Raw genomic sequence first — 27917 nt, 5'->3', positions numbered from 1 at the left:
CAGTTTCCCCACCTCCGAGTTAAACAAGAGGTTTATCAAACCCCTCCAGGAGGTACCCACAAACAGCTCTGCTGTTTCAGGGGGGACAATTCCTCTCCTTGCTCAGTACAGGAGCAAGTTCTGAGGACACAAAGAGGGAAAATCAGTACAAGTGAGAAGAAAATGAGGTCCAAACCATCGGACCTTAAGCTGAACTGCCCTGCCTTGGTGGCGTCCAGGTTTACACCCAAACTGCTGCTTTCACCAGGTTCGGACCTCACTCAGCTCCCTGTTTGAGCAGAAACGGTCCCATTTGCACCGTTCGGGAGCTGAGAACCCGCACCTTTACCTCCCGTTCAACCCTGGGACTCAGCGGCTGCCTTTCCCGCAAGAGTTAATGAAAGGAAGGAGGGAGGAAGGGTTTGCAAAGGAGTTAAACCCAGGCAAAAGAGCCTATGGGAAACAGCCCGTTACCAGCCCCAGGGCTGGAGGTCACCGGCGCTGTGTGCGCTCGCTGCCAGCGTTCAGTCGGTCCTTGAGGGAGCAAAGCAAAGCCAAGCATGAGGAGGTGCCGGCAGCGCGGGCGGGGGCACAGACCGGCTCCCCAGTGAGTGACGGGCCAGCGCCGCTTCCTCCCTCCGGCCGGCCCCGCTCGCCGTGTGTCACACACCCAGACCCATGATTCATCTCCTGGGCTGCTCCCGAGCTGCTCCCCATCGCTCACGGTGGGGCCGGTCCACGCAGCCCCCTGCGCTCGGGGCTTGGAGGACGAGATGGGGAAGCTGAGCGTGGCTCTCGGGATCATCGCGCTCTGCGCTGCCGGCGCCTGGGGTAGGTTTGGGAGCGCTGCCGCTCGCTCCGAGCCGGGTCATTCAGGGATTGTGTGGTCTCTTACGGCCCCAAATCCCAGCACTTTCTGCTTGGGAAAGCGCTCCGAGGGGGGAGCGGGGAGCCTGAAGCTGCTCAGACCGGTTGGGTCTTGGACGGGTCGGGGCCAGGAGGGTTTCCCAAAGGTGCTGTAGGATCAGGACGTGGTTTGTGAGTTATTTCCACGCTGGGTGCGGCAAGTTTCTGTTCGGTACCTCCGCTGTGCTTGGCTCCGGGTAAGGGTTTGTAATGGGAGGACCAGGGTGTGACCTGGGCTCCGTCCTTCCTAAATGCATAATGAAGAGAGTTTGCAGGGCAGGTTGGGCTCTGTGGCCGTGTTGGTTTAAAGGGGGGGGGGGGGGGTATGTCTTGAGTTCTCTTTATTCTGATTGTGAGAAACGTGCTCTCTTACCTCTCACATGGTGGTTTTACCAACTAGTTTTTAGGATGAGGTGATTTCAGACAGAGGTAATTTGTGGTTGTAACATTTCCAGTGTTTGGAGCAAGGAGAAGAGCGGAGAAAAGTGTTTTCTCTCCTCCCCAGGTGTGTTCCCAGGGCTCAAAGTAAATCCTGCAACTGCAAAATGGGGTTTTCAGCTCCTGGTTTATAAATGGGTCCCATTGTTTTCGAGGTCAGACTCCTGGGGCAACGTTGTTCTGTCTAAAGAATTCCAGATTTCAGTGAATTCCCAGGAACAGCCTGAGGCTCTGATCTACCTGATCCCTATGTCTACGGGACATAGGACAACAACCCATTGAGGCTATAGAGCTGCAGTTTGATCCTGTGTATCTGTGCCTGTAAGAAGCTGAGCCCAGTCTGGGCTATTCCCTCCGTGGGATGGTGCTTGCAGGCAGGGAGAGGGTTAGAGAAAAGCCACAGCCCCAGGATGGCGTTGGCAGAGCAGCCACAAAAGCCTGAGCCCTTATCGCTGTGTCAAGCAGAAGGATGTCCGGGTGGGTTGTGTCCTTATCGGGTTCTCTAAAACATCATTATCAGGTTTTCTGTGGGCACTTTCTTGCTCCAGTTGGCAGAGGAAGGAAAAACAAAGCATGTGGCTGGCTCATGCGGTGCATTGAGGTTACTTGGAGTGCAGCTTGGGGGCTGAGTAAGCTTCTCCAGCCAGGGAAGGGTGATGCTGAGCCACAGACGTCTGGGGTATTTCGAGTGCATCATTCCACATTGCTGCCTGGTGGTTCCCAGGCTGCCCAGCTCATCTCCCATTTCCCTGTATTTTATGTGCTAGGATTTCTTTGTGTTTTCAAAGCCTGAGTCTTTAGGACTGGATAATTGTGAGAGACCAACTGCTTTTGTAGTACTTGGGGTCATGAGTTTTTATGGCTGGAAAAACAAATCCCAAAGAGCTGTGCTGGGGTCTTGTATCCAGGCGGTGTCCTGAGCCTGCAAAGCGCTGCTTGGGAAGCTCTAGGACCAAACCTGGAGTGGGCTCAAGATGCAGCATCCTCCTCCTCTCTCCTTTGCCTGTGCTGTTGCTCCTACACAATCCCAGGTCCCCACTCCCCATTTCCCTCACACAGGCAGAGCTGGAAAGGCCAAAATAGACATTTCCCCACAGGGAGAGGCTGAGGCTGCCTGCTCACAGCAGGAACAGCCACATCTGGATGGTGAGAACCATGCCAACAACACTGGCACTGGGGCATTTTGGCCCCTTCCTAGAGGCCAGGTTCCCAGGCTGGGGAAGGGTCCTCCATCCCTGGGCATGTGTCTCAGTTATGGGCAATGGAGCCCATGGGGACCAGAGGGCTGCATGAGTCTGGGGGCAGGAAGTGACTTGCAGGGACCCCTGGTCAAAGCCACCACTGCAGCAATGAGATGGTGACATGATGTGGCTGCAGCCTCGGGCATGGCAGCATCCCTCCTGTAGGACCCTCTGGGCTGCAGCCCCATCTAACCCCATGCACAGCTCCCGTGGCATGGAAGGGGAGCACCAGATCAAGGACCCCTGTGCTGTGGGGTGGGAAGGAAACCACTGAGCCCAGAGGCTGCACACAGGCAGGAGGTAATGCATACCAACTGCTGGGGAGCAGATGAGCTCTCCAGCCCAAAGGGACAGACCTGGGGCTCATTATCCTCAGAGCTCAGGTTTCACAGCAGAAGTGGAGGCAGACCCAAGCTTGGAGATCCTCCACATCATGTTTCAGTGCAGCCTGGGCCCACTGAGACCAGGGTTAACATTGCACAGGGGAAACTGAGGCACTCGGCTCAAGTCACAGGGGAAACCTGCTCAAGATAGGACGCAGACCAGTGCATCCCATGCTAGGCCAAGCTCAAACCCACCCCTGAGGGAACAAACCCCACATTGGCATTAAGTAAGAGGAGGTCAAGAGCACTGCTGGTGGCTAATCCTCTGAGCTTGTCCCTGAGGGCAATGCCAGGGCATAGCCCAAATCCAACACGCATGGGCTTGGGCTGCAGCCACCAGAGCTTGGCAAGGCAGGAGGGATTCCACAAGCAGCAGGAGCTGGCGATGCTAAGAGCCCTTTGCCTTCCTCATACCAAGGTCCAGCTTCACATCCTGTCTGCGCAAGGGTGTGATGCTGCTGCTACATCCCTGCATGTCCTTGGTGCACCAGAGACCAACGTGTTGCTCCTTTAGGCAATACTAAATCTATAATCCTGCCCATCCTCACATGCTGCAGAGTGCCCCTATGGATGCCACCCTGAAGCTGATGCTGAGCAGGGCAATTGGGGTTTAGCTTTCAGTCACCCTGCATGGGACAAGCAGGGAGGTGGCATGGCCATGGGGCACATCCCCAAGCAGATGCACACCACCTCATTCAGATGCACACAAGTGTGACATGCATGCACACACAATGAGCACACACATGCAGCCCCGGCTGCGTGCCAAGGGGCATGAACACACGGTGCCGTCACTGTGGTTCTGCCCAAGGACCTGACGACACCGCTTCACCATTTCCTCTATGCTTTGTGTTGCATTTCCTGTGCTCAGAAACACTGGGAGAGCCCTGGGCAGGAACAGGAGGACATGGGGCAAAGGGGAGACCCCAGCACTCGCTGCTCTATGCTCCTGGGTTCCCCAGGCTGCAGCATTCCCATAACCAAGCCCTAAGATGCTTGTGCTCTGGGAGGAAGGGTGATGCCACCGCAGCTACATCAGCCGTTGACAGCAGGAACCACAGAGCCCCATGGTCTTGCATCTGCCACTGCAGGTACTGGGGCAGCCAGGAGCTCTTGCTGTCATTTGGGGTCCCTTCAGTCGCCCCCAGGCTTGAAGGTCTGGTGCCAGCATCACCCAAAGTCCCCATTGCCTCATCCACCAACAGAGCCCAACCTTTGCCCAGGGCATAGGCACAACCACAACAGGTTACCAGCGCATTCCTGGACTCCTGCTCTTTTCCTCCCCTCGTTTCCCTGTGTCTGAACCTGGGCCAAGAGCAGCTGCAGAGTTTAGTGTGTGCAGAAGAAAGCACCGACCACACTGGGTCAGGGGCAATGGGAAGAGGCAGCAGCTCCCCAGCTGCTGGCGGGGATGCGGGTACCACATTGTGCCCTTGGGAATTCACCCCTGTACCCCAAAACATCTGCAGGGAAGCACAGGGGGAGATGCCCCTCACTCCAACATGTGTGGCACTGAAAGGATGGATACAGGGACCCTTAAAGGAGCTGGCAGGTGGGAAATGATGCTCAATCCCAGTCAGGATGAAGCCCAGCTGGTACTATGGTTATAAAAGGAGCACAGAGGCAGCTCCTGGGATTTGGGGGTTAGGAAATGGATTAGAACAGAGCTCTGGTGGGATGTGGGCCTGGCTGAGCACTTGACACTCCAGCACCTCTGTGGGTGCAGGATGTAACTGTGCTGTTTTCTTGTTTCAGGGGGTAACATCTGCACCACCCGCGGGGTGAACTCCTGCAAGCAGTGCCTGGCTGTGAGCCCCCTCTGTGCCTGGTGCTCTGCCGAGGTAAGGCAGGGATGTGGAGGAAGGGATGAGCCTTTGGGATGGGCGCTGCTCCCCGTGTTACAGCCGCAGCCTCGGTCTCCATCTGTTCCCACCGTGTCTAAACATGTTTATTGGTGGCATCCAGCTCAGACCACAGCTTGGGATGCCCACTTCGGCGTTGCTCTGAAACCTGACCCTTATCTGAGTGCATTGGCAGGAGCTGGCTGGGAAATGCTGGTGTTCCCATTGGAAATTCTCTTTGTCTGTTAGGAAAAGTGCATTTAAAACTTAGTTTACTTTTGGTTTGCTTCTTGATAACCCCTTGTAAAGCACTAAGGCTAAAGTGCTTTACTAAGCACTTTACTAAGGCTAAAGGAGCTTAATTGCTGGAAGGGCTGGAAAAGAGGCTGGGGGGAAAGAAGGGAAATCACTGATTAGAAGCTAGGATTTGGGTTTAAAAGTCTTTTGTTGTTGGAAAGAAGGGGAAAGGAAGACAAAGTGCTGGGCTTGGGCTAAAGAGGATGTGAGAGCTGAGTCGTGGCTCTAAAATCACCCTGTTTGGGTAGGGGAGAGCCCCGATGATTTGCCACGTTCCCCTCCAAAAATGCTGCCCTGTGGTTAGTCCATTGGAAGGTAACGGGAGGGAGTTTCCCAACTGGATGGAGCAGCAGCCCCAGGGCAGAGGAGAGGCTGGGACGGGGAGAGGTGATGAAACCTCTTCCTTTGGCAAAGCTTTTCTTCCTTTCTGCTTCCCCACCCATGAAGCCCCCGCTTCCGCCGGCTGAGATTGTGCCACCGGGACCTGGGGGAAAGCAATCCAAGCTGGAAAACGCTGCTGGGTTGTGCCTGCATGGCCCGATGCTCTGGGCTCAGTGTGGAGCGGATGCCTCTGTTCCTTGTGCCCTTGGTGTGAGTGAAGATGCTTGTGCTCCTTGTCTCCAGCAAGGGGTGTGATAAGGAGCCTCGCTCCCTGCTCCGGAGCAGGAATGGGGTTGGGTTTGTTGCTGGGAGCGGTGATGCTCGGGGCTTGGTTTTTCCTCCACATCAGCAAAGGTTCCCAAAAAAGGAAATCTTTCCATGGCTGCTCATGGACGTGACAAGCAGCGAGGGAGCCGCCAGCAGCCGGCCCCGGAGAGCCGGCTCTGCCTCCAACATCTGGACCGCATTGGCTGAACACAGCCCATGAGGGCTCTGTGTGGGTTTGTTTAATTTCCCAGGGGTGAGGAGGTCTCTGATACTGTGCCCCCCCCCCCCCCCCCCCCCCCCATCCCTCCCTTTGTTTTTAAAGGGAAAGTGTCCTTATTTGTGCTCCTTCTGCTCTTTTCCCACCCACGTGGCCTCCGCAAGCAGCTCTTATCTGCTGCTCCATCCTGCTTTTGGACAAGAGAAGGATTTCATTGTGGTTTCTTGAGGCTGATGCAGAGGGAATTGAGTTTTATTTAGTTTTCCAGAAGTTTGACTGCTTTTACCAATAGATGTGCCCATCCACTTCCCTTTTCCGTTGGGAAATGCCAGCCAACCTGTAACACTGAGATGTGGCTTTAAAATCGTTTGGGAGGTTATAGGGACACATCTTCCAGTGCCTCACCCTCCCTGGTTGCCTTGGGGGGAAAGAGGGAGGCAAAGTTGGATCCGGGTTTTGTTCCAGAGAAGCTGCTGAAAGGTTTTAGCTTAATCTGCTGTGGCCTCTCTGCTTTGGGTCCTCTCCTGCATAGAGCTGATGCTCTATGTGGTTGCCTTGAGCATGAAAATGGAGATGTCCTGGGGATGCAGGAATTCCCACAGCCACCTGTGCTGGGAGCTTGGGAATGGAGCTGGCTCTGCCAGCACTTTGCCTCGTCTTGCCCTCACTCACAAGGGAAGCAGGCAGCAGTCCATCTTGTCAAGTGCTCCTTTAGTGCTACAGTGGCTTTTTCCTTTGCCTTTTGCAGTAGTTTTGTTGCTGGGGAGACTTCTGTGAGTCCCAGGTCGATCATCATATTTAGGGCTCCAGGGGAAGGGGTTAAATAGCATCTCCATGGGAATCTTGAAGCTGGAATGATGTTGTTAATCCCATAAGGTGCTGTGTGGCCTGGGAGTTTCCCAGGATCTCCAAGTATCACCTAAGAGCCCAGCCTGCCTTTACCCTCATGCTTTTCCAGTGATTTCTCCACCTGGGACAGGAATGTAAGCGGTGATGGATGGGATGTGGTGTAAACCAGGCATCTCTTCCCACAGCAGGGAGCCCTGTGGGGTTGGGTGGGTTCAAGGCAGCTAAATGAGAGGGATGAGCTGTCCTCTTGGGCAGCAGTGTGCCGGCCAGGCAGGGAGGGTGGGAGCAGGAGGCTGCAGGAACACGTCTGCTGATGCATTTGCTGATGTATCCTCTGGCTATCCCTTCACACTGTTTCCAGAGGGCTCTCGGCCAGCATAAAACACACGCATTCATTCCAGGGTTCAGGCAGCCTCGGATGATGTCCTGCATGGGGAAACTCGCCAGCACTGGGAGGCTGCAGTTAGGATCCAGCTGAACCAGCCCCAGCAGGACTTGTGCCACCTCCCTTTACTACAGGGAAAGGCTGTGCTGGTCATCTGCTGTAGACTTCAAATGCAGGAAGGCTTGGGCTGTGGGAGGGAGATGGAGAAACTCTTTGGAGGGGAGGGAGCCTCCTGGCAGTGTTGGGCTGGGAAAGAAATTCCTCCCATATCTGTCTCCATGAGAAGCCAAAGCGACCGGAGCCCTTCTCAATGGGCTGTGATAAGGGCGAGGAGCTGGGAGCTTTCTAGGAAAGAGGGACATGGCCAGACCCCATCGTGACTCCACACGTTGTGCTTCCGGCCCCTGATGGGCACTTGATGGCTTCTCCCACAGCCCTTTTTGCTCTTTCACTCCTTTTTTGGTTCTCCTATCCTCTGGCTGGCTCCATCCTGCAGGAAGCTGGAGAGCTCGAGATAAGCCTGAAGTGTACTTGCACAGGAACTGAGCATTGCTCAATGCAATGGGCTCCCCACAGCAGGGACCAGGACTGAAACAGAAGGGTTTCCAAAGGCACAGCAGATGAAAGTGGGAAAAGGTGGCTCATCTTTTGCCATGGTTGAGGATATAATAGAAGTCCCAGCCTCTGTTCCTCATCCCCTGCTATGTTCACATCCCTCCTCACCCTCTTCTGGCCATCCCACATAAAGGGGCTTTCCTTTTAGCTTGGCCAAAACCAAACCTGAGGCTCCAGCTGCCAGCAGCTGGGAGTGCATCTGGCAGGGATCCTTTATCCCTTACTCCTTGGCAGGGTGGAAGTCAGCAGACCAGAACTTGCCCTGAACCCCAGCAGGACTTGCCTGACCTCTCCCTTGAGCAGAGGCACCCTGCCCCAAAGCACCTCTTATCCTGGTCTCCTGCATTAGATGTGCTAAAGGAGCTCTCCAGTGGAAAATGGGGCCCTCCTTGTGATGTAACCATGGGGGTTCCTGGGGGAGCCTGGTTCCTGACCATGTGCTTTTCCCACAGGTGCTGGCACAAGGGTCTCCTCGCTGTGACCTGCGCACCAACCTCCTGGAGAACGGCTGCGGGCACGACTACATCGAGTCCCCCAGCAGCAGCGTGACCATCCTGGAGGCCAGACCCCTCAGTGACAAGGGCTCAGGGAGCTCCATCACCACCCAGATGAGCCCCCAGAGAATACGGCTGAACCTGCGGCCAGGTGAGAGCCTCCAACTGCCATGGGAAGGGGGATGCAGTGGCAGTAACTCAAAGGGCTCAAGTGATGAGTGAGCCATCACTGCTCACCAACTCGTGTGTCCATGGGGGGCAATGCCAAGCTGGGAGCTGCACCAAACCCTGCAGGAGCATCCCTGCTGGCAGCCAGGCTGACTGCAAACTGATCAGTTTCTTGGCTCAACCCTGCTGTATCCCAATGGGCAGGATGGGATACAGCAACTTAAGAACACATGGGCTTATTTTATCAAGCCATTTAGACCTTGGCTACTGCTGCTGTACTCTAAATGCTTTGGTGGAGGTCAGCTCATGTCTAACAAGCTGTAGAGCAGCTGGAAGGGTTGGGCTGCCAACAGGTCCCTGTGATTCCCTAGGCTTGTTTTGGACAGGCTGGAGACAATTAACTGTGATGGTCTTTTGCCAGCATGGAGGAGTTCCAAGTGATGCCAAGCAGGAGGCAGAACTAACAGGCATCATTCTCCCAAAGTCACAAAACCAGTTTGGGGATGTGGAGCAAGTGGTACCATCACCATGCTCTGTCCCATGTGCAGCCCACTCCCTGCCATCCATTCACAGATGACTCTTCTAGTCTCAGCAGGAACAATTTTGGCTCCTTGTGCTCATTAAAGCCCAGATATCGGTGGCTGATTGCACATTCTTGGGCCTTCCAGACAGAAGTCCTCATCTTGTATGTCCTGTATGTCTAAAGTGTCCCCATGCGATGGGGACATGTAGCTGCTAAGTGGCCCTTACAGATATTGGGCAGGTAGTTGTGGTGCTCTGGAGAGGAACAGATACAGTGCACAGTGCTGAAGCTCCTGTTTCTTGGAAGCAGTAGAAGAAAACCCCAGTTGATCTCTGTCCAATCAAGACTTGGCATGAGTCACTGGCCTCGACCCATGAATCAAGACCAAATGTTAAAGGGATTAAGTAGGACAGGTCACAGCCCATGGCCCACAGGCTCAGAGTCCTGATCTTAGCTCTACAAGGAGAAACAGATGTTCTCTGAGTGCTAAGTTGGGCCCCTGACTGTGTGGTGACAATGTGGAGGAGCTGGGAGGAGCCAATAGGGATGGAACAGGGATGGGGAAGGGCCTGGGAGATGCTTGGAGTTCTTGGTTGCTCAGAGAAGTCAGAAGCAGCCCTGGGAACTGCTGTATCCACACAGTTTTCCACTGACTCCATCCAGTGCGTGTTGGTCATGCTGTTCATGCAGCTTGTGGCAGTCAGCTCTGGGCAGGAGGTTTGGAGAACAGGACCTATAAGCACATTTGCCATCTCCAAGGTGCACACTGTATCTCCCGTGCAAGCACCCTGCCCAAAGGGCTTTGCCCCTTTGTGTACAAGTGTGATGCTCTCCTCCCAGGAGCTTTAAACCATCTCCTTGGGTTCCTGCTGACCCCATAGGTTGATTTTTCTCCCTAGTCCTGCAGTGATCCCCCCCTGCTCCTCCTAGGAGAGGATCTCTCACTCCCTGTCACATTACAGATGATTCCCAGATCTTCCGTGTCCAAGTGCGTCAAGTGGAAGACTACCCCGTGGACATCTACTACCTGATGGACCTGTCCAACTCCATGAAGGACGATCTGAGGAACATCCAGAACCTGGGCACAAAGCTCGCCAGTGAGATGCGCAAGCTCACCAGCAACCTACGCATCGGCTTCGGAGCCTTTGTGGACAAGCCCATTTCCCCCTACATGTACATCTCCCCTCCAGAAGCCATCATCAACCCTTGCTATGAGTAAGAAAGCGACTTCAAAAACTCCCAGCAGGACAGAGCCCTTCTCTAGGACATGTGGTTGCTTCACCAGCCTCTGGCTGTGTCCTTGGGCTCTTGGGGTGGTTGGGCCCCTCCAAGCATCCTGGATGGGCCCATGGGAGGTGGGATCTGATCCCCATGCACTGCCTGATGTCCTGTAGGATCGGGGAAACCTGCCTGCCCATGTTTGGGTACAAGCACGTCCTGTCGCTCACGGATGAGGTGACCCGCTTCAACGAGGAGGTGCGGAAGCAGAGTGTCTCAAGGAACCGCGACGCGCCCGAGGGTGGCTTCGATGCCATCATCCAGGCCACCGTGTGCGATGTAAGGGGCAAGAAGACCTGGTTGGGGCTTGGGAGATGGTCATCGGGTTGGGGCTGGTGGCTTAGCAGAGGCCATCCAAGCCCACCAGGTAGGGAACATAAACCCTGTGGTGCTGCTGCATGGCTCAGATCTGCAGAGGATGCATTCAACTTGAATGCTTCTAGACCAACAGCCAAGGCAAGGGAAGAGCAGGGCCCTTACATGGTCCTGGGAGGAGAGAGGAGGAGATCAGGTACTTGGGAACTGATGATCACAGAGTCATGGAATGGTCTGGGCTAGGAGGGACCATAAAGCTCATCCAATTCCAATCCCCTGCCATGTGCAGGGACATCTTACACTAGAGCAGCTTGCTCCAAGCCCCATCCAACCTGGCCTTGAACACTGCCAGGGACAGGGCATAACGATCCCATGTCAGCCCTGCAGTAACGCACCCAAAAGGGACATTATCTCCTGTGCCTGCACCTTGATTTTGCTGGGAATGGGAGGGATTGCAGCCCAGATCCATGACCTGGGACATGCAAAGGCAGCAGCAGAGTGCTTGCACATAGGGCTGCCACACAACTGGGAGCTGTCTTTCACTACAGGAGAAAATCGGCTGGAGGAACGATGCTTCCCACCTCCTCGTCTTTACCACGGATGCCAAGACCCACATTGCACTGGATGGCAGGCTGGCTGGCATCGTGCAGCCCAATGATGCCCAGTGCCACATTGACAAGGACAATTTCTACTCTGCCTCCACCACACTGGTAAATCCCAGCCTCCACAATGGGGTTGTGGAGACCCTGTGGGTACATGTTCTTTGGGTACAGCCTCTCCTCCTCCCCAGGACTATCCCTCTCTGGGCCTGATGACTGAGAAGCTCTCCCAGAAGAACATCAACTTGATCTTTGCTGTGACAGATACAGTGGTTGGCCTCTACCAGGTAACAGCCCCTGTGCAAAGTCACCTTCTGGGGGGGGGCCCAAGGAGCAACCTTTGCAGCTGGCCGTGGGTGGCCCCATATAGCTTGGAGGTCTCCTGTCCTATCAAAGCTCATAGGGAAGCTCCCATGTGCCCAGACAGGGTTTGGCTAAGTCACAAGCAACCCATGCTTATGATATTCCTGCAGAACTACAGTGAGCTGATCCCAGGCACAACCGTGGGCACCTTGTCCAGAGACTCCAGCAACGTCCTGCAGCTCATAGTGGACTCCTATGGGGTGAGTGTGCAATGTGATGGCCCCACACAGCTCTCTCTCTCCCAAAATAGCCACTGCTTCACACTGCAAACAGCCCACACAGAGTTGGCAGCTCCCCCAGCCCTGAGCATCCTTCCTGGGCCAGCTGTGAGCATCTGCCTCCTCCCATGCATGCGGGAATGCTGGGGAAGGGAGGTCACTGTGTTCACTGCCTGCCCCTTCCCATCCTCGAAGGCATTTCCCAATGGGGAATGATGTAGCCAAGTCCTGAGAAAGACTCAATGCTCTCAGCTCCCTTCCCGTGTGCGTGGGAGCATCGTGGTGGAGCAGGAGCCCCATCCCAGGGCCTGGTCCCTGCCCAGCCTCTGCTGTCCCTTTCATCCCTTCTCTCTCCTTGCCTAGAAAATCCGCTCCAAGGTGGAACTGGAGGTGCGTGACCTCCCTGAAGAGCTGTCCCTGGCCTTCAATGCCACCTGCCTCAACGACGAGGTCATCCCTGGGCTCAAGTCTTGTGTGGGGCTCAAGATTGGGGACACGGTGAGGATCCTCTTCATGGACTTGGTTTTTCTCCCCCTCCATGTAGAGCCTGGTGCTCTCTACCAGCACCACCTCCATGCCCACCACCTCCCTGGTGACACAGGGGTCTTTGCAGTGGAAAGAGGGGTCCAGCAAGGATGAAAATGCTTTTTGAGTCTGCTGGATGAAAACTCTATGGTCCAATAGCCCAGGCCAGGCTGCTGGGTGCTGTAAATGGGATTCAGCCTGGTTACTGTGGCAGGCCCAAACCATGTTGGGACAGCTCTGAAAAGCCCAACGGGATGTGGTGGGTCCTATTTCTGGGCTCCCTAAGCTCGGGGTAGGTACCGTGACACGGTGCTGCTGTTACTGATGGCCAAATGCTCCCCTGTGCCTCCAGGTGAGCTTCAGCATCGAGGCCAAGGTACGGGGATGCCCGCGGGAGAGGGAGAAATCCTTCACCATCAAACCCGTGGGCTTCAAGGACAACCTGACCGTGGTGGTGAACTTCGACTGCGACTGTTCCTGCGAGAGCCAAGCAGAGGCCAACAGCTCATCCTGCAGCGGAGGCAACGGCACCCTGGAGTGCGGTGTGTGCCGTTGCAACCCCGGGCGCCTGGGCTCACACTGTGAGTGCTCGGAGGAGGAGTACAACCCCTCGCAGCAGGACAACTGCAGCCCCCGGGCAGGACAGCCCCTCTGCAGCCAGCGGGGGGAGTGCATCTGCGGGCAGTGCGTGTGCCACAGCAGTGACTTCGGGAAGGTGACGGGCAAGTACTGCGAGTGCGACGACTTCTCCTGCGTGCGCTTCAAGGGGCAGATGTGCTCGGGTGAGTGATGGGCATGGAGCGGATCAAGGTGCTCACAGCACCCAAGGGCATGGAGAAAGGTGGCATCAGCTGTTTTGGGGGTTAGTCCAAGGCATTGTCCCTGCCACTGGCTTGTTGTCCAGCAATGGCTCTGCCTGGACCACAATAGAAGTGATAGGATAAGGGTGATGGGTTCAAACTGAAACAGGGGAAGTTCAGGTTAGATCTAAGGAAGAGGCTCTTCCCTGTGAGGGTGCTGAGGCACTGACACAGGGTGCCCAGAGAAGCTGTGGCTGCCCCATCCCTGGCAGTGCTCAAGGCCAGGTTGGACACAGGGGCTTGGAGCAGCTGCTCCAGTGGAAGGGGTCCCTGCCCGTGGCAGGAGTTGGGGCTGGATGAGCTTTAAAGTCCATTCCAACCCAAACTATTCTATGAGCAGCCCTGGGTTTGAAGCAGTGCCCGGGGAATTACTCCCTTTTTGCAGTTGAGGTCACCTCCTGTGCCTGGGCTACAGGGTTAAAATTGTCCTTGGTTAAGACTCAGAACTCCCATCAAGGGGGCTGGTGGGCACCCAGGGGTGCACAGGGCAGGGACCCTGCTTGAGTCACAGCACCCAACACATCAGAGGTATTGTTCTGCAGGAGTAAACCCCAGGGTGGAGGGATAGGGATGGGGAGAGGCAATTTTTATCCTGCACTCAGTTCTTGAGGACCTCTCTGTTGGCAAAAGCATTGAGGAAGTGAATCCTCTCCCTTGCTGGCCTTGCAGCATCTCCTCTCCTGAGCAATCATCTCCTCCATGTGCTACCAGACTGCCCTGCTCCAGCCTTGGCTGCTGCTTCTCTCCTCACTGGTGAGGCAGAACCAGGTCCTTGGGTTCTCCTATGCCAGGCACTGGGGAAGGAGTCCCTCTCTGTAGAACTCCCATCCCAGCAGTGGTTTCAGATGTCCTGATGTGCCTCTTCCCCATAGAGGGTTTCTCCCATCCACTTCTTCAGTAAGCACTGGAGCTCTGAGTTAACCCCCAGGCTCTACCCCATCCTCTCAGGGGATGCAAGAGGGGTAGCAGTGCCCGAGACTGAGGCATGAAACTGTGGCACATCCCAAAAGTGATTCAAGGAGGGATGAGCAGAGGGGCAGCCACTCTTTTCTGTTCCCAGCCTCCCTCTGTATGTCCCCAGGTTGAGTTTTTGGGACCTCACCTGCCCCTCAGCCCGGTGTCAGTGGGATTGATGCTTCACCTTATCAGCCTGCTGCTAACACAGGCGGAAGCGTTGGATTTTCCCTCCCCCTGCACAGTCAGTGCCCCTGTGCCCCCGGGCGCCTGTTCCTGCCGCCTGTTTGCACAACCACTCACTGCCTGTTTGCACAAGGGCTGCTGATGCTCTGCCCCAGCCTGGCTGAGCTGTTAATTAACCTGCTCTGGCTGACCCTGCTGGCATCCATCCCACCCCACTGAGCCACTGGAGAAGAGAAGCTGCATGGAGACCTCAGTGCAGCTTCCAGTGTCTGAAGGGGGCCTATAGGGATGCTGGGGAGGGACTCTTCATTAGGGACTGTAGTGACAGGACAAGGGGTGATGGGTTCAAACTGAAATAGGGGAAGTTTAGATTGGGTATAAGGAAGAAGTTCTTTAGTGTGAGGGTGCTGAGGCACTGGAATGGGTTGCCCAGGGAGGTTGTGAATGCTCCATCCCTGGCAGTGTTCAAGGCCAGGCTGGACAGAGCCTTGGTTGCCATGGTTTAGTGTGAGGTGTCCCTGCCCAAGGCAGGGGCTTGGAACTGGATGATCTTAAGCTCCTTTCCATCCCTAACTATTCTATGATTCTATGTTTCTATGCCCTGCCACCCGGTGTGCCACTGCCTTCCTGTGACTCAGCCCCAGGTCCTCATTCACAGGATTACACATTGATTTCTCATGCCAGTGTCCCACAGGCCATGGTGGGGATCATTCCTGGCCAATCTCCTGCTGGGAGCAGCGTTCCTGACTTGCCCCAGTGCACTCAGGGCTTGGGACTGGTCGGCGTGTGCCAGCTCCATGGCGTTCCCATCGCTTATTGTGTCTTTGAGCTGTAATCAAACCACAATGCAAATAGCCCCAGGCTTTGGCAGGGTTTGAGCATGTCTGTCTGTCTGATTAAGCCAGTCTGAGAGTGCAGAGCTTGTTGGGCCTTTCTCAGCAGTCAGCTTCTGCTGCCTGGTCTGGGACTGGGAATAAAGCCCGATTTGGGGGTTTAACCTGACTCAGTCTGAAATTAAAAGCCAAAGCCAAGCTTGACTAACTCAGAGCTGGATCTGATTGAGCATCTCCAGCTGCTGCCGGCAGTGTGGGTTGTTTGGGTAGAATAAGAGGAGCATTGGGGTTGCAGCAGAGGTTTGATGTGAGCTGTGTCCCACCCTGTGGACAGTAAAAAGGGGTTGTTTTGGGCCCTGCCATGCCAACAACCCCATCTGCGTGATTGCGATTGGGATCTATGGGGATGCTCAAGGGTCCTGATGGCTCTGGCTTGTCCCCAGGCCACGGGCAGTGCAGCTGTGGGGACTGTCTGTGCGACCCGGACTGGACTGGTGACTACTGCAACTGCACCACGCGCACCGACACGTGCATGTCCAGCACTGGGCTGGTGTGCAGTGGCCACGGCTCCTGTGTCTGCGGCAAGTGTGACTGCACCCAGCCCGGCTCCTATGGAGACACCTGCGAGAAGTGCCCCACGTGCCCGGACGCCTGCACCATCAAAAAGTGAGTGAGGGCAGAGCTGGGACTGGTCCTACCCCACTGGGGAGCTGGGGTGGGTCATGGGGATGTCACATAGGATGGATTGGGTTGGAAAGGGCCTGAAGAGAGACCTTCTATTGAGCAGCTGCTCCAAGCCCCTGTGTCCAACCTGGCCTTGAGCACTGCAGGGATGGGGCAGCCACAGCTTCTCTGGGCACCCTGTGCCAGCGCCTCAGCACCCTCACAGGGAAGAGCTTCTGCCTTAGATCCAACCTGACTTTCACCTGTTTCAGTTTGAACCCATCACCCTTTGTCCTATCACTGCAGTCCCTGATGAAGGCCCCTCTCCGGCATCCTTGTAGCCCCCTTCAGACACTGGAAGCTGCTCTGAGGTCTCCACACAGCTTCTCTTCTCCAGGCTGAGCAGACCCCATCCCTGCAGTGCTCAAGGCCAGGTTGGACACAGGGGCTTGGAGCAGCTGCTCCACTGGAAGGTGTCCCTGCCCGTGGCAGGGGTTGGAACTGGATGAGATTTAATGTCCCTTCAACCCAATCCATCCATGGTATCCCATCAGTGAGCCGGCAGCAGTGACAGCAGGAGCTCTCACACCCTGCAGCCTGGCTGGGTTGGGATTGCAGTGATTTCTGCTGCCTGAGATGCACAGTGTGGGGATAGGGGTACTCACAGCACCTCTCTGCTCTCCTGTCCCTCAGGGAGTGTGTGGAGTGCAAGAAGTTTGAGCGGGGGACACTGGTGGAGCAGCAATCCTGCAGCCGCATGTGCCGCGATGAGATTGAGACCGTGCAGGAGCTCAGTAAGAGAGAGCCCCAACCCCTGTCCTGAAGAGTGGGAATGGGGGGGGGCTGCATCCACCACCCACTTCCCCTCCCCATGGGCACCCCTCTAACCTGGGGGGCTCTGAACCTCTTACTGTGACAGTTGACAGGGGCAAGGATGCTGTGAACTGCACCTACAAGGATGAGGATGACTGCGTGGTGCGGTTCCAGTACTATGAGGACTCCAGCGGCAAGTCCATCCTCTATGTTATCGAGGAGCCCGGTAAGAGCCAGCTGGAGGGATGCAGAGGGAGCTGTGCTGGGTTGCTGTGCTGAGTGGGGAGGTTGGGCTTGATCCTAAAGCTCTTTTCCAACCTACTGAATCTATGCTTTTGAGTGCCTGCTGTACCTCCCACCCCAAGCAGGCTCATGGGCACAGGGGCTGAGGGAGGTTAAAGAGCTGCTTTGTTCCCTGCTCCATGCCACAGGGTGTGATTTCCTGCCTCTGTCTCATGTTTCCCCACCTCTTGGTTATTTCACACCCTGCACTGAGGCCAAGGCTGGGAGCTCAACCTTCCCACTGCCCTCATCCTGCTTCTGGCTCCATAGGGTGATGCTACGTGAGGAGCAGACAGGAGCTGGCTCCCATTAGTTAGGGCTGGGATACAGCAGAGCATCCCTGGGATCTCCAGAGACCTCAAGGTCTGAGCCGGTGGTTGCATATCCTTCCAAAGCAGGGCCATGGAAGCAGCCCCCAGCAGGGCTGCAGTCCACCCAGAGAGGAGCTTGAGGATCTCAGCATGTGCACCCCATGGATGGGATCCTCCTATATAGAACCTGCTGTGCTCAAGGAGGGAGGCTGCTGCTGTCTGACAGGGCAGGATGAAGCCCACCTAATACCAGAGCAGCTCCATGTACTTATGGGCAGGCAGCCCCAGAGCTGAGCTTCCCCAACCCTGCTCTTCTCCCTCCTCCAGACTGTCCGAAGGGGCCGGATGTCCTGGTGGTCCTGCTCTCGGTGACAGGAGCCATCCTGCTCATCGGCCTCGCTGCTCTGCTCATCTGGAAGCTCCTCATCACCATCCACGACCGCCGGGAGTTCGCCCGTTTCGAGGAGGAGAAGGCCAGGGCCAAGTGGGACACGGTGAGGACCAGTGGGTTGGGAGTCCCTGGATCTGAGTAGATCCAGATCCCAGTGCTCCCAGCATAAGAGCCCAGTTGTTGTCTGTGGTCCCAGTGCATGGTCCTTAGGGACCAGCTTGCTCCATCCCCCTGTGAAGCGGGATGGACTCAGGGTGACACTGCCCAACCTGGACACCCCTTCCCTGAGCCCATTGTGGTCCCAGAGGATGTGTGTATGGGTGATAGCACATGTCCCACAGGATTTTCCCACCTCCAGCTTATCCCCAGCATTGTCACCAGCATGACCCTCTTACTCATTGCCCACACCAGTGCTTCCATCCTGTGAGCAAGGCAGAAAGTCCCTCCTGCCATGGGATACTGGAAGAGCTGAGGCACCCAGAGCACAAGGGCTGGGATAGCACCAGTGCCTGTCCCTCACTTCCTCCTCTCCCCAGAAGGAAGGGATGGAGAGGCATGGGATGATTCTCTCAGGAGCTCCTGCTGCCTTTCTCCTCCTCCACAGCAGCATTTCCCTGCTCTCCCCCATGAAACCTTATGGGCTGAAGCCTTGAATGGAGAAGACATGGATCAACCACTCCATGCTGAACTGGTGCCTCAGTTTCCCCAGCTGTAAAGTAGAATGAATGCTGATGCCAAGCACAAAATGATGATGCTCTTTTTATTCCTTCTCCTTCTTCCAGGGCCACAACCCTTTATATAAAGAGGCTACATCTACTTTCACCAACATCACGTACCGTGGGAATTGAGGATGCCACATCCAGCGCTGCCATGGGATCATCCTGTGTGCTCTGTTGGAGTCCAGTTTACAGAAGAGCTCGAGTGTGTTTCTGTGTGTGTGTGAATGTCTGTGTGTAATTTAACAACCCATTGACTGCCTCCAGAGCCCTATAACCACAGGGATGTGCTTTCCATGGCAAACCTCTCATCCTTACCTCGGTGGGTCACCCCACAGGAGCTGGTGGCCCCTCCATACACTGAACACGGAGAAACGGGACTTTGTCTGCCTGGCCAGTCTGTGAACCCTTTGGTGCTCATTGGGCCAAGTGGATTTCATGAGCAGATGCTCAAACCAAGTGTTGAGCTGTGATCTCCTCCTTGCCCCATGCTGGTGAAGCTCTGCCTGCTTCAAGCATCGCTTTGTGCACTGGACAGATGTGGACCCCATGGGTACAGGAGCCACCACTTGGCTTTGTGGGTTGAGGACACTGCTTGAGCAACTCATCAGCCCTGTGTTTCTGGCAATACTCTGGCTCAGGGTACTGTAAAGCAGCATCCCAGCACCATGGTGCCCTTCCTTTCATGTTCCACCATTGGCCAATTCTATGTAGCATCAGCTGTCCCCCTCCATTGTCTCCATGCCACAGTGCACACAGATGCACAGGCAGCAGCCTCAGGAATGCTGTGCTGCCCATTATCCCCTGAGCCTGGCCACCTTTCTTCCTTTGCTGTGCTTTTTGGGCTGTGTAACTGCACAAAGCTACTTTCTGGTTCTAGAGGAGCAGGCACCATTCAGGTCTTGTCCTGCTGCCTGGAGTTCTGTTGTCCTGTTGGGAAAAACAAAGGAATGTTTTGTAGAGTTTGCTGTAACAGTGCTGCTGCCCTGCCCCAGGGAGAGCACAGCGGCTCTAAGGGGTAGCTTCATCCCCCTTAATTGCACCAAAAAGCATCAGTGCCTGGTGTGGGGCTGGCCCCGAGGGCCCCCATTGCCTGAGCTGGTGGTGGCTGTGTCTCTGCTCCCTGGCTGTGTGGGAGCAGGGGCAGGGGTTGGATGGGCAGCACCAGAGCAGCAGTGATTCACACCGTGGAAATGACCATGGATACAATAAAAAACGCCAAACACAAAAAGATGAGGGTGAATTGTGGCTCTTGGGGAGAGCAAAGCCTCCTGTAAGGCTCCTTTTGTTTCACTTATGGGCTAAGTGAATCCAAAGATGCATTAACTGTTCCCAAACGGGGTGTATGGTGGAGGAGGGCAGCATCACCACCTGCCTGCTGAGTGTATGAGAACTGTCAGTGGCTTTTGGGAAAGGGAAATTCTGCTTTTAGTGATGCTTGAAATGAGCTTGTTCCTAGGGGTAATTCCAATTCAGAGAACACATTCAGGTGATGGTCAACATTTCCTTCCAATGGTTGTTTCTGGCGGGTTTATTTTACTGTCTTTATTCCTTGCTATAATCTAATGGCTTTAGCCTGTCAGAGAGGGGACTGAGCTGAGCTCTTAGGCAGAAGCTGTTCCCTGTGAGGGTGCTGAGGCGCTGGCACAGGGTGCCCAGAGAAGCTGTGGCTGCCCCATCCCTGGCAGTGCTCAAGGCCAGGTTGGACACAGGGGCTTGGAGCAGCTGCTCCAGTGGAAGAGGTCCCTGCCCACGGCAGGGGTTGGAGCTGGAGGAGCTTTAAGGTCCCTTCAACCCCAACCAGGCTGGGATGCTGTCTGTGGTGGCTCTATGAAAGCCGGGCATGGGGCTGCGGGGACACCCAGCGGCCACTCTTCAAAGCAGCATTTTGCCTGTCCTGTGCTCCTCCCTCAGCCCCGCACCCTGGACCACGCGGTTCAGGGGCTGATCCTGTGCAGGGATACAGGTAGGATGTTCTCCCCATCCCTGTGCCTCCCTGTGCCCCAGGTATCCCACTGTGCCCCATCACACCCTATCCCAGCTTGCTGGTGGTGCAGAGCTGAGCCTCAGAATGTCGCTGGTACTACCAGGAGCTCTGTGACATCAGTCAGAACACAGCGTGCTGCAGGGAAACAGAACAGGGTTGAAGTCCCTGTTACAGCAGGGCTGGGTTGAGGAGGAGATGGATTCCAGCAAACCACCAGATTCCCATGAGCCTGTAATCATCGAGGCCCTGCCACAGGCATCACAAGATAGCTTAACAGAAATACAGGGTAGTCAGGATGAACCTGTGTGCTCAGAAGCTCCACCAGGCCCCACACCTGCTGATGTCCACAATCACAGCAAGAGCTCCAGCAGGACTTCCAAATGCAGTAAGAAATCCTCACTGAGCAAGATATCCACATCCAGCAGGGCCTCCACATCCAGCAGGGCCTCCACATCCAGCAGGATCTCCATATCCAGTGACACCTCTATGTGAGTGAGGGGGTGCCTCCTTGGATGGAGGGAGCCCACATTTCCTGTATTTCAGTCTCCTTATGTTCCCTGCTTATCCAAAAGGCAGAAAAGCTGCAGGGCTTAAGGGGAGGGTGATGGAGAATGTTGTCAATGTTGCAGGGAGTCTGGCCAACGGCACTTGCTGTTCATGGTTGAAAGTTTTCCACCTAGGCAGGTGACATACAGGAAGAATGTGACAGGAGAACATAAGGACATGAAGGTGAGGATGGGCAGCACTGGGCCCCACACATATCCACATGAGCTCTTTCAGAACCATGCCCACACCCCAAAACTATGTGCCCATCACCCCTACACACAGCCCACATCCCCAGGGATGCAGCTGGGTCATGCCAGGGGTTGTATGTCTGTATATTATCCTGGGAAACACAGACAAGGATTTGGTCTGGAGATGGATCTGACCACTGCTGAGCATCCTGATGTGGCCCCACTTGGGGTGGACTCCTGCACAGGAGCTGGGGACCCTCCAGAGGCCCCCCAATAGAGGCCAATGGGTCCCTGTCATCCCCCTCCCTGGGCTCAGCCTATGCTCAGGCAGTGTTTAATGGTGCGGGTGTACCTGCCCCCAGACCCTCTCTTCCTTCAAGCTGTTACCAACTAAATGGCCGCTACGGAACAAGAAGCAGAAGAAGAAGAAACGGAAGACCACAAGAGAAAGCCAGGAGCAGCCACAGCAGCAAGCCTCAGTGGTCAGCAATATCAAGGGGAGCACTTCCCATGCATCACAGGCAAGAGCCCCCAGCATCCCTAGGACAGCTGTCACAACCCAGGACAGGTAATGAAGGGACCATCTCAGGTTGAGCCAGTCCCACCCTTGAGGCTCTCCAAGGGTGATCTGGGCCCCCAAGGCAGAGGGACATCTCACACTTGCCCCTTGTCTGCTCCCTTAATAGGAAGAAAATGTCCAGTGTGAGCATGAGGCAGTACAGTGAGGTGGGAGGAAAGCAGGATGAGGCCGTGCTGGAGCCAGAAGGTAACTCTGTTCCTCCCCAGCCATTTCAACTGTGTTTGCTCCTCTGAAATCCTTTGTCCCACCTCGATGATGGTAGAGAAACCAGAGTGATGCCATGTGTGCAGTGCAGGCAGAAGATCCCCATTTCCCATTGAGCTGGGGGGGTGAGGCAAGACCCCTGTTCAGCTCAGGTTCACTGCCCCTTGATGCCAGTGAGCAGGGCTGCTTGCAGGACCATGAAGACCAGCTTCTGGAGTGGCTTTGTCCCAGAAACCCAGGGCTGTGTCACTTTTGGGCAGCATAAAGACGTGTGAGCACCAGAGGTACCTCCTGGGGTGGGTGGTGAAGGCAGTGGTTGCTCTCAGCTACATTTGCAGGCAGCAGTAACTCCAACCCTGCTAAACCTTCACGTTTTGGGCTGCGTTGAGGCTGTTGGTGTTAGGGACCACTAGATGGTGATGTCTGTATGGGCTTGGGCACCTTTCTGGGCTGTTTTCTGATCATCTCCCACGGGGGATGGAGATTCCCAGGGGAAATTTCCCCCATGGAGGTTTCCAACTGGTGGGGAGGGCTCTCAACCCACCCCACAGACACAGCTCCTGCAGCAGCACTTCGGGCCAGGGCTCCTTTTGATGCTACTTTTACTTCTGAAAGCACTGAAGTGCTTCCTCTTCTTGGAGCCCATTAATACATCCTATAAACTGATCTCTGGTAATAAATCCAGGCATGAGCAAAGTGATCCCTGCTGCAGCAAGGAGATCATCTAAGGTGTCTTCTATCCCCTTCACAAGCCAGAACTGTGTTTTCCAGGTCTCTAGGAAACTTTCTGAAATGAAACATATCTCCCCATTGGGTCTAGGGAAGGGGGACAGTGTTGGAGAGGTGAAGCCTCAGCTGCTGCCAGAGGAAATCCACTTTCCAGAAGAAATGCACTTTCCAGACCAGGATCAGCTACCCCCAAAGGCAACCCACTTACCAGGCCAGGATCAACAGGAGGCACTAGAGGATGGGGCTGTGGATGGTGAGTGTACCAACACCCCGGGATTGTTCAGGATCTGGAGCATCTGCTGGGCAGGAGGAGTAAGACTTGAGGGCCAAAAAGAGAAAGAGCTGGAATTAAAAACCAAAATGCTGACAGGACACAAGACCACAGGATAATTGAGGTTGGAAGGGACTTCAAGAGGTCTCAAGTCCAAAGCTGGGTCAGCTGTGAGATGAAACTGAGTTGCTCTGGGATTTATTCCTATAGGACTTCCAGGGCTGTAAAGGAGTCAGGGTTAGCCTGGGACGACAGTGTCATGCTCTGGGGAAAGCCTGGCACTGCAGCCTACTTCTGGCCAAAAAGGCCCTGATTTGGGAAGCAGTTTTGGGGTGAGTTCTCTAAAATCACCAAATCCTGTGTGGATATGAGACATCTCAGTCTTATAAACTGCTTTCTTGGTGAGACATTTAAAGCTGCTGCCCTACAGACTCTTGTATTTTGGGCTCCGCTTCCTCAAACCCACTTTCCCCACTGACTAAGCCTCATCTTCCCAGATATCCCAGGGGACACAGCTGACATCCACACTGCAGATTCCAAGGTGGGCATCACAGACTTTCGCTCAGCCAAGGAGTTGCTGCTGGAAGTCTTAGAACACACCACAGGTGGGGACCCCCATTTCCCTGCCTTGCTCCCTGCTCCTACATGGTCCCTACAGCCAGCATCCCAGTGCCAGGAGCATGGGGAGGCTGCTGGGGATGGGCCACACCAGGCACTCAGAGCTTAAATCCTCTCCCTTTCTCCCCTCCCTGTAGTCTTGTGTTGAATTTTGGCTTTGCTTTATTTGGCACATAGTGGGACTTGTGTCTTGGCAAGATGGAAATGCCACCCCTCAGTGTATGAAAGAAGGGGGCTGTGCTTAGAGCCTGCACATGTGGTGCAGCACGGAGGGAAGTGATGGGTGATGAATGGCCATGGAAAGGGAATTTAATCCTTCTTAGCCTCAGCATCCCACCCTGCCTGAGGGGAGGGAGTTTCACTGCATTATTGTGGCTACAGTGCTTTAGATCCTGCGAGGGAAAGAGTAGGTGAAAGGCAAAAGAGTCTCTATAATTATTAACAACCATTTTTGCCAAGTGTCTCTGCCAGCATGCAGAGGAGCTTTCCAACCCTTTCTTGTTACAGAGGGGATGGACACTGAGAAGAATCAGAGCTCTGACCTGGGCACAGTGGTGAACTACTTCATCTCGGAGCCAGAGGACTTGCTGTGTCTTGCTGCTGTGGATGATTCCTCTCTGGCTGCCCTTTCGCTGTCCTCGTCAGAGCCTGACAGCTTCATGGAGAACCAGGCCTCGCTGCTGGAGGGATGCCCTACTCCACCCAAATATTGCCCAAACCCTACCTTAGAGTACGAAGATGACACCAAGGACATAGAGTCCATCCTGGAATCTATGACCAGCAAGGTCCTGACCAGCACTGAGAAGCTGGAAAACTCAGGACACATGGGAGGTAAGGGCAGGTCTTTTTCCTTGGAAGAAATTTAGAACTCTCTGGAAGCGGACGAGCTAAAAGCCTTGTGCATGCCTGTACTGGTGCTTCTCAGATGACAAGGACATGATGTTAACACAGAAGATACACAGGGCAACTGATTCCTTAAAAGGAATCTTGAGTGCCGTTTTTCTTCCTTCCCTTAGAAGGAAAACAACTCTCAGAGGGTCTTTTTGATTTTCCTAGAGGACAGAGTTGCTGCCATCAGTGAGGGCTCCATCCGGCACACCCCACAGATCCATCCAGACCCAAAGAAGCTGAAAAGGAGAAAAGTGAATGGTGAGTGCATCATAAAAATGCTGATGGCAAGGAGCTCCTGGAGGCCTCCAAACCAGCCTCCCATGTGGAGCCAGTTCTTGTCTCATATCCACCAGCCAGACCAGGTGTTGGATTAGCAGAGGAAGGACAGTATCTGTGACAGAGAGCTTGGTGTGATGTTAATCCCCTCCTGTGACTAGTCAGCCTTTGGCTACCATGAGCAGAGGGTAGGGAATGCTGGGAGGACACAGGGTTTCCATTGCTGGACAGCCTGATGCCCATAAACATGAAGAGACAGTGAGTTAATGCTGCAGTAGCACAAAACAGGGAGATGTGCTATCACAGGGTCATTCCAGCTCCTCTGGTGATGGCTACAGCTGTGAGTCCTGCCTGATAGGAAGCCTGTGAGACTCTCCCCTTATTTGTCTTTCCACATCTAGAAAGAGTTGTTTCTTCTCCTGTCTGGACTTCCAAAACCAATGCAATGGCAAAGCCTGTGCCAATGAAGAGGGTGGTAAAACCTCTCCCAGAGAAGCCAGTGGGGTAAGCATGAAGTTGGAAACTGGGTGTTTGGAAATGCTGCTGTCCCTTCTCTGTTCTGTGATCATGTGCAGGGGTCGTGCCTTCATCCACATCTCTACAGTGCTGTGTGTGTTGGCATTATCAGTCTAGAGAAGAAATACTGAGGCATGCTGCTGGACTGGGACAGGCTTCTGAGCACCAGCCCTAACAAGGGCTGTGGGTCACAAAGCTTGGCTCATCCACTGTTGTAGTGTGGTCAAGGGAGGTTTCCATGGCTGCTACCTCCTGGCTGATGTTCCTGCATCCCCACACACACCAGGGTGGCCACAGCTGCCCTCTGTCAAAGCTGGCCTGAACTGGGGAAGAAAGTGGAGATCCCATTATCATTTCTGTGCAGCCTTGAGGTGCCACAGTGTTTCACTCCCATCACTGTGAGCATGGAGCTGAGTGGTGAGCTCTTCTCTGGCAGTGATTCCACCACCATCTGGCCATTTGGGCTGGGAGGAGGACTGGCACCTGCATTGCTTGCTCCAACTCCATCAGCAGGACATGTTGTCTCTTGCATGCCTCTCAGTTGTCAATCTGTCCATCTCTCTTTATGCCTCTGTGTGTGTGGCAGGGACATATCACATACCCCTCAGGAGAGAACTGAGTGCAAAGCAGCAAAGAACACGACAAGGAAACAACAGAAAGGTAATGTCCCTTTGTTATGGGCTTCCCCCCAGAAGACCTATTGCCAGCATGGCCAGGAATGGTTTGACCTTCAGCTTGGCCCAGCAGCATTGCATGATCTTCCTGAGACAATAACCAGAGTACAAAAAGGAAGGGACAATCCTCTGCGCTAAGGATTCGGGGTCCCAGTGACTGAAGGAACCATCAATACCCTTTTTGACAGAGCTAGAAATCAACCACCTCACCCAGTGCCTCAAGTTAAATACAGGCTCACCTTTCCTCTGCCCAAATTCTCCAGCTCCCCCTCAGTAGCTGTTTAGAGGCTGATGCTTTGCCACTGGCCATAAAAAACAATCTGCCTCAATCCCAGTCCCAAATCCCCAGTGGTTACAGTTCATGGTTTCCAAACAAATATACAGGCAGTGCCTCCCTCTGGCCCATTTAATCCACTGTCCTCTGTCCTCTCAGCATCCTCTGATGCTTTCAACTTATTCCCCAAAGACTCAAGTGGCAATATTAAACCTCACAGTTCGGAGGTGACCACTAAACAGCTGGGAATGGCTTAGAATCATAGACTGATTTGTGTTGGAAGGGATTTTAAAGCTCATCCAGTTCCAACCCCTGCCACAGGCAGGGACACCTTCCACTAGAGCAGCTTGCTCCAAGCCCCATCCAACCAGGCCTTGATTTCCTTAAAGACACAAACAAAACTCCCTTAATAAAGCCCTTTAGATTAACCAGGCAAGAAGTGTACAATGATCTGGTGTGTGCAGATGCTGAGGAGGAGTGCACCAGACCACACATTACTCTCTCATGGGCTGTTCCAAGTCAACTTCTGAGCGTGCAAACCAATCCTCTTCCATGTGCCCTCATACTGCCCCAGGCAATACTGTACCCAGATGTTTGCTGTACTTGGGCTGCTGCATTTAGTACTTACCTGGTTTAGCTTTCATGGCTACATGTGGCACTTTTGGACCTCTTTATGCATGCTGAAGCAGAAGAATCCACAACCCAGTTACAAGTGGAAAGCTTGGACAGCTTTTTCCCTACTCTTAGATTCTAGTAGCAAATCCTTCTGTGGTACCAGCTCTGAGCTGCTCCCCCCAGCATTGCATTACAGAAAAGCCCTGCCCTGCTAAGAGATGCAGGAGGCAGACCACTGGATTTCTCTGACTGCCTGGACAGTGCTACCAACAAGATGAGTTTCGCCCAGTATGCAAGAGACATACTTTTGCTCCACCAAAAGCCTCCCTTACCCAGAGATACCTGAATTTACCTGATCCTCAAGACAATTGGTATTTACTGAGCAGCTGGGACCCAAAGAAATGAAGGCTGCTCCATTCAGACAAGACAGTGATAGCTCAAAGGGCCATGATAGGCCAGCTCAGCGTTAGCTCTGCCCCCATGGCTTGCTGGTCTCAGGGACAGGGGCAGGAATCCAGCATTTGGTCCAGATATTCCTGGCTGGAAGAGCAGAGGCCAAACTCTTCTCTTACAAGATGGGACACAGAAGGAGCAGACCTCACCTTCTTTAGCTAATCATAAGCTTGAGGGAATTGTCCTACCTGCTAGATACCTAACCACAACTCAGCAGATAATGGGGATGGATCTCCATGGCATAACTTGTCCAGGCTTCCCTGGGAGCTGCTGTGGTCTTGGCTCCTTTTGAGCTCTGTGAAGGTCAAGATAAGGCTCAGTCACAGCTCTGACCACTCTCTTCCCCTTCAGTATCTTGGAAAAATCACTCAAGCAGCTTCAATTCTGCCAGTGACAGAGGAATGCTCTTCTTAGAAGTCTTCTTGAAGCTGGTGGAGTTGGCAGCTCTGCCCCAGAAAACTCTGCTTGACATTATCAGGTGAGCTTCCTTGGCTTATAAGATAGATGAAGTAGATCCCTCTTTACCAGGAGATTCGTGCCTTATAAAACAAAAGAGACTGGATCTCCAGAAACGTTTTATATCTACTCAGACATACACCTGCATAGCTCAGACACCTGCTCTACAAAGACACTGTTGTAAATGCCACCATAAACTGTGTCTATCACACAGTTTAATATCCTTTTGCAGTTTAAAATATCCTCACATGAACCAGGTCTTCCCAGATATGCAGGTGCACAGCAGCCAGTGCTGAGTGAGGCCTTGGGCTGTGTTTCACGGGGCAATGACGCCCTCTTTTGTCTTCTAGT

At 54.3% G+C, this 27917-nt stretch overlaps 2 protein-coding genes across 4 annotated transcripts in view; both read left to right on the top strand.

Annotated features, from left to right (window-relative positions):
* Positions 1 to 19517, top strand: part of LOC101868135 (integrin beta-3) — a 45695-nt gene extending 26178 nt beyond the window's left edge. The window contains exons 1-15 of one of the 3 annotated variants that reach the window (XM_034070219.1): positions 472 to 810; positions 4700 to 4785; positions 8249 to 8441; positions 9944 to 10196; positions 10376 to 10538; positions 11123 to 11284; positions 11365 to 11460; positions 11647 to 11736; positions 12118 to 12252; positions 12632 to 13061; positions 15556 to 15778; positions 16469 to 16569; positions 16695 to 16814; positions 17509 to 17675; positions 18355 to 19517. In XM_034070219.1, coding sequence (XP_033926110.1) covers positions 753 to 810; positions 4700 to 4785; positions 8249 to 8441; positions 9944 to 10196; positions 10376 to 10538; positions 11123 to 11284; positions 11365 to 11460; positions 11647 to 11736; positions 12118 to 12252; positions 12632 to 13061; positions 15556 to 15778; positions 16469 to 16569; positions 16695 to 16814; positions 17509 to 17675; positions 18355 to 18420 — 2343 coding nt within the window. In that variant the 5' untranslated portion in view covers positions 472 to 752 and the 3' untranslated portion in view covers positions 18421 to 19517. Of the gene's footprint in view, positions 1 to 471; positions 811 to 1064; positions 1083 to 4699; positions 4786 to 8248; positions 8442 to 9943; positions 10197 to 10375; positions 10539 to 11122; positions 11285 to 11364; positions 11461 to 11646; positions 11737 to 12117; positions 12253 to 12631; positions 13062 to 15555; positions 15779 to 16468; positions 16570 to 16694; positions 16815 to 17508; positions 17676 to 18354 lie in introns of those variants that run through there. The other 2 variants (XM_034070221.1, XM_034070220.1) reach the window with 2 other exon arrangements.
* A 1481-nt stretch (positions 19518 to 20998) lies between these two features.
* Positions 20999 to 27588, top strand: LOC117437098 (uncharacterized). The gene is made up of 9 exons (XM_034070296.1): positions 20999 to 21004; positions 21372 to 21577; positions 21696 to 21775; positions 22614 to 22775; positions 23291 to 23398; positions 23919 to 24242; positions 24468 to 24560; positions 25681 to 25754; positions 27462 to 27588. The coding sequence occupies exons 1-9, from the start codon at positions 20999 to 21001 to the stop codon at positions 27522 to 27524; spliced, it is 1116 nt and encodes a 371-aa protein (XP_033926187.1). The 3' UTR covers positions 27525 to 27588.
* The last annotated feature ends 329 nt before the right edge of the window (positions 27589 to 27917 follow it).

Source organism: Melopsittacus undulatus, chromosome 17 (assembly GCF_012275295.1).
Source record: "Melopsittacus undulatus isolate bMelUnd1 chromosome 17, bMelUnd1.mat.Z, whole genome shotgun sequence".
Classification (NCBI taxonomy): domain Eukaryota; kingdom Metazoa; phylum Chordata; class Aves; order Psittaciformes; family Psittaculidae; genus Melopsittacus; species Melopsittacus undulatus.
The sequence above is the reverse complement of the archived record's forward strand: the minus strand, read 5'-3'. Positions and strand labels throughout refer to the sequence as shown.

What these genes read in the sequence shown, in the direction of transcription:
- LOC117437098 (XM_034070296.1), top strand. An exon ending in AGTCTTAGAACACACCACAG is followed by an intron (nt 23,399 to 23,918) that starts GTGGGGACCCCC and finishes TTCTTGTTACAG; the next exon opens with AGGGGATGGACACTGAGAAG. An exon ending in GACAAGGAAACAACAGAAAG is followed by an intron (nt 25,755 to 27,461) that starts GTAATGTCCCTT and finishes CTTCCCCTTCAG; the next exon opens with TATCTTGGAAAAATCACTCA.